Source organism: Protopterus annectens, chromosome 6.part1, assembly GCF_019279795.1.
Source record: "Protopterus annectens isolate FY-2018-M chromosome 6.part1, PAN1.0, whole genome shotgun sequence".
NCBI classification, from domain to species: Eukaryota; Metazoa; Chordata; order Ceratodontiformes; family Protopteridae; genus Protopterus; species Protopterus annectens.
In genome coordinates this window covers 518,111,115-518,121,546 of record NC_056738.1, presented here as the reverse complement: position 1 = coordinate 518,121,546, position 10,432 = coordinate 518,111,115, and the positions used below count along the sequence as shown (strand labels likewise).

The 10,432-nt window shown below is 39.0% G+C and overlaps 1 protein-coding gene across 1 annotated transcript; it reads right to left on the bottom strand.

Moving 5' to 3' along the window:
• Window positions 1-263: 263 nt before the first annotated feature.
• LOC122805657 (gamma-crystallin M2-like) lies at window positions 264-5,623 on the bottom strand. Its single transcript, XM_044075962.1, has 3 exons — window positions 5,525-5,623; window positions 5,196-5,438; window positions 264-539 (listed from the first exon to the last, which is right to left on the bottom strand). The coding sequence occupies exons 1-3, from the start codon at window positions 5,531-5,533 to the stop codon at window positions 264-266; spliced, it is 528 nt and encodes a 175-aa protein (XP_043931897.1). The 5' UTR covers window positions 5,534-5,623.
• Between the last annotated feature and the right edge of the window lie 4,809 nt (window positions 5,624-10,432).

Sequence of the window (10,432 nt, the reverse complement as noted above, 5' to 3'; positions counted from 1 at the left end):
TAAACTACTTACCCCAGTATGTTGGCATTATTTTCTTACTTTTTATTCTGCACAATTTAAACTCTGTATTTCATGTGTTTCTATCTTTGTTCCCTCTACCACCCCAGCACACATCTCAAAAGGAGAATATACCAGCTCAGCATGTCTCTCTCTACGCAACACATTAAAATAATTAATATTTAAAAAAACACTTGAGTCAGAAATTTATATTATATAAACAATTTTATTGGTTTTCAAACTCTTCTTAAAGAGAACTTTTGAACTTAATAGAAATCAGTGATGCGCCTGAAAGAGCCAATTCTGGAGTTCATGGCACCCCAGTCGCTGAACCTTCGGTAACCTCCGGGTCTCAGGAAGTATTGCCTTCCCCGATAGTTGGGCTGTTCATAGAAGAGCCAATAGCCTTCCATCACATTGCAAGAGTGAATGTCCTGGTAGTGAAATTGGTCATAGGCTGATGTACAGTCATGCATGCATTCCATTATGTGGCCTCCAAATTCTGGTCTCTCGTAGATCTTCATTCTGTATGAACCTTGGTACTTTAAGGGAAACAACAAGTAAGCAGTTAAAAATGAAAAAATGGCAATAAAATTTAGCTGGAAATTCAGAAGAAGTATTATTCTGTGTACATGCTCAGACTTTGATGACAGATATTAACTGTGTCTCCAAAGTGTACTAATTTCTTCAAATGTTTGGTAAATTACAAATGTTAGCAATAATGTACTTATTCTGACAAGGATTTCTTTGGTAAACAAAAACACATTAGTACTTTTGTACTGGACTATATTTCCTATACACTGGAAAAGAGGTTGTATTGGGGTATTTCACCCAGACACTTTTATAACACCTCTCAATGTGCTGTTGATCAGTCTAATGTTTACTTATTTCATTCTGCATGTGTACATTTTTTTGCCATCCTGCCTTTTAGTCATCCCTATTATCTCAGGGCCTGGCCTTCTAGTTCCAAATCTTTGTGTTTAGAAGAAACTCCATGGACAAAGTTATATATTTGCTTAAGTTGTGTCTTTTGCTGTATTCCTGCTTATTTCTGCTGAAATAGTCTCATGTTCAACCAAAAAAAGATTCTCCCAGGTGAATTTGATATGCATTTGTGGTTTTATAAAGAGGTACCGTAGAAACTAATTCAGTGGTATACTAATGTGTAGAACCGGAGCATTTTAAATATAATTTTCCTGCTGGCAAGGCAGCCCAAAAATCCACATGTAGTGTTTTGCTTCCCATACCATGCTACTTTATATAACACACACCAAGGCTGCTGTACATAAGGCTAAAAATCTACATCACATGTAAACTTTTCAATTTTTCAGTATAAATATGCTATTATGTTAGTCTGTCCATTATATTTAGTGCTACAATAATGTCCATTGTTTACTGTACAGATATAGCAGCACAAATTTTTGCTGTGGTCATGTATCTTTTGTTGGATCAGTATGAATGGATAGAGGCTAAAATATTTAAGGCACTGTACTGTTATTTTTGTAATATCTTAAATGAATTTGAATATTTATAAAAATACATTCCATATAATGGATCTGCTCAGATCACATGCATATATTATAACTAACTAGATTATTGTATGTGCAAGTAAAATACTCCTATAACTTTTATTTTTCTATGTTCATCCATTTATTAATTTATTTGTTCTCCGATTATCCACTTAGTCCAGTTCAGAGTCATGGTGTAGCTGGAACCTGTCCGAATGTACAGTGAGAGCGAGGCAGTGAAACTGGTCCTGGACAGGGCACTGGTCAATCCAGGGAGGCACACATGCTTACTCAGACACAGCACACACACACACACACACACACACACACACACACACACACACACACACACACACACACACACACACCTATAAATGGGCATTGACACTGCCTAGAATAGTTTTGTTATAGTGAGAGTAGCTAAAAGTAATAGCCTGAGACAACCATTTGGAAATCGATGAACATGACCTTTTAAACTTGACCAATGGATATTTCACAAGAGTCCTTTGTGTGAAAATAAACTGTAAATATTGGATACAATGTTTTGATGCTCATGTTTACATGGAAAATGAGTAGTGTGTATTTAATTTATCTTCCACTGGCTAAAAGAGACGTTAATATAACTAAGTCATCTAGGAAACAGACTCCTGTCTTATGTAAGTTAACAAGGATGATGAAAACATTTTAGGAATATAGAGAAAAATCATACGATTAACAATTATAAACAGGGACTGACATATATTATGATCAATACAATAAGTTTAAATAATTAACTAGAAGCCTGAGAATCAATGATATCAGGCAATGATTATGATATAGTGGCAGTCTCAGAAACATGGCTTACTAATGTTAATAAACATATTGCTGTCAGAGAGGTTAGTTTGGATACCATAATTATAGTAAAGATAAGAAAGGAAGGGGAGTTTCTATTTGCATGAGCAGGGCGTTACGCTCAGTTGTTTTGTTTCATAAAAAATATAGGTATACAAGTGCTTTTTATAGGCCCCCAAATCAATTTAAGGATGACCAAGGCTCATTTATTGTAGCCTTGAATCACCTTTTGTTGATTGATTATGATATTATTGCTGATGATTTGAATGCTCCCATTGTCAATTGGATGCCTTTGACAGTAAATATCAGCACACTGGGACAACTGGCAGAACCCAGTAAAGACTTAGCCGATAGACAGCTTGTCACAAAACCATAAACAAAGAATAACATGCTGGATATAGTGCTACTTAATGAAGGGACGATCACTGGAGACTAGTTTTCTGCATAGTGTTTTTGGATTCTTAAAGTAAGAGAGCTACCCAGACCTGCTTGATCCTCAGTAGCTGATATGAAACAGAAAAGAGCAACAGGCTATAATGGTAATTTATTATGACACTTGCAGCAGCAGCAGCAACAACAAAAAAGAATCAAGTTCAGTCAGAATAAAATAACTGAAATCCATTAGCTTATCTTAGTATGAAGTACATATGAGGCAGGTGATGAAATTAATGTTAAAGTGTCGTCCCAGTGCCAGACCATTTGATATGTTCATACCTGGAAGCCTGGTATATGGATATGTATAAACAGCACAGATGAAGTCGCCAAAAATTAAGCACTGAAAGAAACCTGCTTACTGTATGAAAAACAGTATTCAGTACAAAATTATATTGTTGTTTGACTGGGAAAAAGAAAGAAGATTCCTTTATAGTGTACCATGTAATGGTTGCTATGCTAGCATCAGAATATATATGTGCCTTATGTTGCACAGATTTACAGCATAGGACAATGGCAGTACTGATCCCCAATCCTCTACTGTGTTAAATATTGATATTACGGCATCACAGGCTACATAGCTTGCTGCCAAACTTAAAGATGGCTATTTTCTGTAATGTAGATGCCTCAGTTATGTGTGTGCATTCAGCTAGAGTCTCCTAATAGCAGGATGTATTATGCAGTACAGGAGTGATCCATGTGACTGCTTTTCATTCCTTTTACACACTTCACCATTTTGCATCTTTAGCCAGCACTCAGTTCTATCATCCATATTTAGCAGTCAACCCCCCCCCCCCCCCAAAAAAAAAATTGTTTGGAGGAGTAAAGCAAACTGAGCCATGTTATACAGACTAATAATCCATACCAGTTGTTATCTTATTTAATTTTTATTTGAAACAAGTAGTCGGATACTTAGATCTAATCCATCGCCAAATAGATCTCTAGTGTTGTTGTAAAACAGCATTTATTCCGTATAATGTAGTTAATTATAAAGATCTTGGCGATTGCTTTTGTCTATATTTGCAGTTCTTCCTTGGTCTAGCCTTTCTTAAGCCAATAAAGGAATTCAGAATGAGGCACCTGGCACAAATGTCCTGCTATGTAACCCTCATGTGCCAGATTCTGTGCCAAAATACTACAGACACTTAACCACTTCTTATGCCAGAAGAAAATTTGATTTATTTAACAAGAGTAGACAAATTGATAATCCTACAGTATCCTGCCTCTTCTCTATTTTTCATATCTGGGAAGGAATCAGGTTCAGTGGTTTACATTTTTCAATTACTTTCTGTCCTCTTGTAATTAGTTAAAAGTACAACTAGTGCAGTTAATAAATCTTAGTTTTTGTCATTTTGCAGTTATATCACAAATTCCATTAGAGAACACTGCTTTATCCTTCACTTTTAGAATTCATTCAGAGAATTCTGTATGAAATAAATGGTGTCACTTCCCTTCCCTTGACTTCCCTCATCTAGCAGAGCTGTAGCAAGTTGTTCTGGCACGCACAGCACTGCCCCCATCTGCCACTCCGAACCCCAGATTGTCACCTCATAGTTGAGGACAAAAAGGTCCTCACATTAAATAGATAAAAAGTGCTTCCTGTATAATGGAAAATGAACAAATAAGCAACTCTTCAAAAACATTGATCATGCCCCTAACCCATGCATCTGGGGCACTGGCCCCCTTTCACATCTTCCTTTCATATGCTTTTGCATCTAGCATGTTTATATAGCCTGAATTTAGTAAGTGATTGTCTGCTGTACAGTGAATACCAAGAGAAGAAAAAGTATGGACGATTATAAATGACCCTTCTTATTCAACTCCTGCTTTTCTAAACTTCAGCATTGCTTTCTTTCTCCGTGTTCTGCATCTGAGGAATAGTGTGTTACCATTCTGATAAGATTTACTTTGATTGATCCATTTTCACTCAACCCAGAGATGATCAAAAGGCAAAGGCATTCCTGTATAAAATTCTCAAGTGATGATTCACACACCGTGTGTACTCACAAGTGATGATTCACACACTTTGTATTCTTACAAGTAACGATTCACACTATGTATTCTGACAAGTGATGATTTACATACTGTGTATTCTCACAAGTGACGATTCACACATCGTATATATTCACAAGATCTCATTGCTTGTCTTGTCATCTGGCTATACTTTGCTTACTGTGCCTTTATCATCCCTGTCCATCTTTTTAACTGTGATTTTCTTCTGCACTGTTTGACACGTTTCTCTCTCTTTACTTTATCATACTTAGGGACTTTATGTACTATACTCTTAAAATTAAGATGCTATATCTAGAAGATTTCATTTGTAGCCCACTTCATAATATTTGTAATGCAACAGGTACTCAGGCAACAGAATACTGTAGTTTGGAAATAAAAGAAAATAAACAAAAAAAAAAAAAAAAAAGAACTTACATGTGGAATCATGCGGCAGGAACGGATGCAATCTCCAAAGCCCATCCAGCTCTGATAGTCAGGGTACTCACCCCTTTTCAGGAAGTACTGGTACCCCATATAATTGGGGTGCTCATAGACCATCCAGCACCCACTTTCTACACGGATGGAGTTACAGTGGCTGAAGTACGAATGTAGATTATCGCAGTCAGTGGAACATTCATAGCAGCGACCCTTGAAATTCTTGTCCTCATAAAAGATTATCTGTAATTACAACAAAACGTAGAACAGTGTCCTAAATTTATATAATTTAAATGTTGTTACATTTATATGCTACTGGAAATTATTACCTTTCCCATTTTAGATTTCCTTTTGCTGGAGGTGCAGTTTAGAGCCCTGAGACAAGTGCTGAGAGACTCACAGATCTGGGGACTGTATATATACAACTGATGATGCAGTTTACTTAGCAAAATGCTTTATTTAAATTAAGCAGAAAGTCAGCAGAATGTGAGAGGCATCCCTTTCATCGCAGCATTACTGTGGTACACAGTCAGGTGGTTTCATTCACTTTATGTATGGCCTTGTTAAGCCTTTTCATTGAGTATTGTGAGTTCCCAATGTGACAGCACTGAAGATTCTGGCAAACAGCCATTCTAGTGAAAACGCACAATGAAAGCACTGCTAGGCAGCTGTGGATATTTTGTTTTAAACATCATTAATTTCAAGTGAATCACATGCTCGTCCCTTGTTGGAAATAACAGTAAAAGAATTTATGAAAGCATGTCAATGAATGAATTTATGCAAATATGCACTTCCAAAATACCCTTCCCTTTACAAGTGCAGTGAATGTTGTGTAGATATTTCCAGACAACTGCATATGGTTGGGATAACAGCTAAATGTGGAAAGTGAGGTTGAAATATGATAAATATAACAAGAGGGGGAAATAGGAGTCTGGCTTATGAAGGGAGGGGTGCAAAATTAATACTAATGTATGGTGTTCACTTTGTTAGTCTATATATTTGTTTATTCAAATTTAGAGAGAAGGAAAGATTTGTAAGGAAGCAATCTATAAATTCAAAGGTGGCTTGTGATAAAATTAGCAGGCTATTTTATTTAAATTTGTTAAGTTGGAATACTGAGCTTGTACGAAGACTCTTTTCATTCCCAGACCAGACCAGAAGACAAAGACAGAACATCTAACAAATGACAGGAACATCTCAGTCAAAAATTTTCAATATTGCCATAAGGCAAAAACACAACATACAATGAATAAACATTTCAGACACACAAACTTCATTCTGATAAATGTGTTTAGTTATGTGCTTTATATTCATATACGTATATGTAATCATATGCATATATTTCCATTTATAGAGACAAAAGTGAGAATAAATAAATACACACAAGCAAATATGTACACAATACAGATAAAATAACAGCTATTGCAATAGAAGAAGACAAACAGAGGGCAGGAATATTTTACAGTACAGTATGATAGTAAGGTTCCAGGCAGGAGGAGAGTGATTAAGGGAGGACAGTGAGATCTTATGAGAGGAAGCTTAGAAAAAGTAAATACAATTCTATTATTTTATTATTGATAATCCACAAGCAGAAAAAAGAAGTTATGTACCTACCATCACATTCCATGTGAGTTGTCCATCTCGTCTTCATTCTTACTGATGGGTTCGGAGCCGATCCTTAGCTCCGACTCGGCCAAATACAAAAGCCCGAGGTCTTCAACTAGCTCGTGGCTCACTCCCTATCCCATGATCCACTGGTGCTTCCCTCAGATCTTGTTTGCTGCAACAATGTTATATGTCAACTCCTAATAGACCCAACAGCACAGAATACAGTAGAGAAAGATTAAAGTACAGTCACGCCTCACCTCAGGTTCTCAGTCCTCAAGAAGCCTGGATGGGGGATGGAGGGTGGGACGTAAGAATGAAGGAGAGATGGACAACTCAGATGGAATGTTATAGTAGGTACATAACTTCTATATGTGAAGTTGTCCTATCCCATCTTCATTCTTGCTGATGGGGTAGTGTCCCAAGCACCATCTTCTTGGGTGGCTCACAGGAGAATATTCTTCAGGACAGTGGAACCAAAGGAAGCCGTGTCCATGGAGGCCCTATCCACTTTGTAATGAGTGATAAAGGTATGAGGCCTTGACCAAGTGGCTGCTGCACAAATGGTATCTATGGGTAGTTTGACTGAAAAAGCTGAAGAAGTGGAGACAGCTTTAGTTGAGTGGGCCTTTATCTTGTCTTGCAATGGTCTATTCACGGAATTGCAAGTAAAGGAAATGCAGTAAGATAACCATTTTGATAATGTAGTCTTTACTACAGGAGCACCTTTCCTGAGAAGGAAACAAAGAGTTGATCTGTTTTCCTGAAGTCCTTGGTTCTGACTAAATAAAAGCAAAGCTGTCTGTGAACATCAAGTCTGTGCAGCATGTACTCTGTCTTATTGCCATAGTTAGGGAAGAATACAGGTAACTCTATAGACTGATTCAAAGTTGTTTCCGAACATACTTTCGGTAAAAATGAAGGATTTGTATGGAGAGACACTATCATTATGAAATATCATGTATGGGGGTTTAATGGACAAAGCTTGTAATTCTGAAACTGTCCAAGAAGACGTTATGGCCACTAAAAAGATGGTTTTCCATGTGATATACTTTAGGTCACATGAAGAAGCTGGTTCAAAAGATGTTAGAATTATTCTTGATAGAACAAAATTTAGATTCCATGGAGGAAGAGGGGATTTGATGGGTGGTCTTAAATGGATAGTGCCTTACAGAAAAGCTTTTGAAAGTCTGAACCATGACATTAGACCCCCCCGTTGCCAAAATGAAAATACGAGATTGCTGCCAATTGAACTCAAACATTAGCGGCAGCTGCTCCCTCACTGAAATGTTTTGTCAAAAATTCCAAAATAGAGGATATTGAAGCTATGTTAATATGATTATGAACTGCCCATACAGAGAATCTATTCCATTTGCTGAGCTATAACTTTCTAGTGGAGGATTTATGAGAGGATGTCAGTATATGCTGAGCTGCAGCTAAAAGGTTTTGAAGCCTGACTATGTTCAGAATTGGAGCAGCCAAGCTGTCCATTTGAGGGGCTGAAGGGATGGATGAAGAGCCCCCGATGAATGAATCAGGAGGTCTGGAGCTGGGTCCAGGATCCAAGGTTCTTCCAATAGATGAGGCCGAAGAAAGGGGAACCAAACCTGGTGTAGCCAGTAAGGGGCTATTAGAATTAAGGTCCTTCCCAGAGCACTGGCTTTCTGTAAAACTTTGGGTATCAGTGGTAATGGGGGAAAGCATAAAGGAGACCTGGAGGCTAATCATGTACAAGTGCATCCCTTGGGGCATCCCCCAAGAGGGAATTAGGGCAAAGTAGCTGCTGCATTTCATGTTTGTGGAAGTGGCAAAGAGATCGCAGCAAGGCTGGCCCCATTTCTTGAGGGACCACACATGAGGCAATAGAATCACCCTGCTCATTTTGTCTGCTATCACGTTGGACCTCCCTGGGATGCGCATTGCTTTAGAAAGTGCTGGGAGGAAGTTGATCACTGCCATACTCTCAAGACCTCTTGACATAGGGGGTATGATTTGGTTCCTCCTTGTTTGTTTATGTACCAAACTACTGACGTTGTCTGTCTGTATCACAATGGTCCCAAGAGGGAGAGAGCCTTAAAAGGACTGCAACACTAGAACTACCGCTCTCATCTCTGGGACATTGATATGCAGGTGAGCCTGATGTCCCTTCCATGTGCCTTGGGCTGTTCTTCCCAGATAATGCCCCCTCACCCTTTCAGAGAAGCATCCATGGTCACTATGGCTGTAGGGGTGGGTAGAACAAAAGGACAGCCTATCGTTACACAATCCGATGTTAGCCACCACTGAAGGTCTCTCTTGCAGGAATTTGTGATTATTATCTGATGTGACATTGGGAGTTCTTGAATGGACCACTGCATGAAAAGGAGCCATTGTAGTATCCGTATATGCATCCAACCCAGTGGAATTGCAAGAATCGCTACTGCCATTGTACCCAGTAACTTGAGAACTGTTGAAGCTAGGACTTTTGCTTTTGAGAGAAGGGTTAGAACCTGTTGTTGGAGAGCACAAACCCTGTCTGACGGAAGCTTTACGGTCATTGTGGTGGTGTCCAGAACTGCTCCTATAAAAATGGTATGTTGCAATGGCAATAAGACAGACTTTTCTAAGTTTATGGTAATCCACAATTGACAGCATAGTTTTATAGTGGTGTCCCTTGCTTGAATGAATTGCTGCCTGGTGGTGGCAGTTAGGAGACAGTCATCTAGGTATGGAAACACCCAGAATCCTAAATGTCTCAGGTGAGCCGTGACTACTGCCATGCATTTGGTGAACACTCTGGGGGCTGTTGTAAGACCAAAGGACAGTGCTCAAAACTGATAGTGACTGGCTCCCAGCCAAAAGTGCAGGTGATCTCTGGATGGTCTGTCCATTTTTATGTGCTAGTACACATCCTGGAGATCTATCAAACACATCCAATTGTCTTTTCCTAGAAAAGGAAGTATCAACTGCATTTAACCATCCAGAACTTTGTCTTCTTCACTGATTTGTTTAGTCTGCTGAGATCCAGAATGGGTCTCCAGTCCCCTGTTTTCTTTGGAACTAAAAAGAACCTTGAGTAAGTTCCGTATCCTATCAGGTCTGTGCGGACCAGTTGGATGACTCTTTTTTTCTAGCAACCTTTGGATTGTTATGGTTGCTTGTTTCCTTTGACTGGATGGAACATCTGGAATCTTTCTTATCAAGGGAGGTGGGGTGAAAAAGGGAATAGAGTAACCTCTAGATATGATACTTTGTACCCAGCTGACTTTTGTCATTTTTAGCCAGGCATCACAAAGATAAGCATCCCCCGACAGCCTCCAGAGTTGGACAGGCAGGTCTCCTTTCAGGAGCGCTGATAGGGCCTCCCAAAGAACTGTTCCCTGTCACCCTGATTCTACAGACCCCCTCTGCGGCATGGTCAGTGTCTTCCATTATTACCCCCTCCTCTGCCTCTGGAGGGGGGTTCACCACATGTGTCCTGAAAGGCTCCTTGAGATTTTTGGAACCACATTTTTCCCCCCTTCTGACCTTTGGGGTAAAGTTTGGTAGGTGTGTAAAAATGGACTCCGATGGTACACAGAGTCTTTCCCTCTTGTTCACACCTGGTAAGAGTTTCTTTTACTTTGGGTCAAAAGGGACAAGCCATCGAAAGG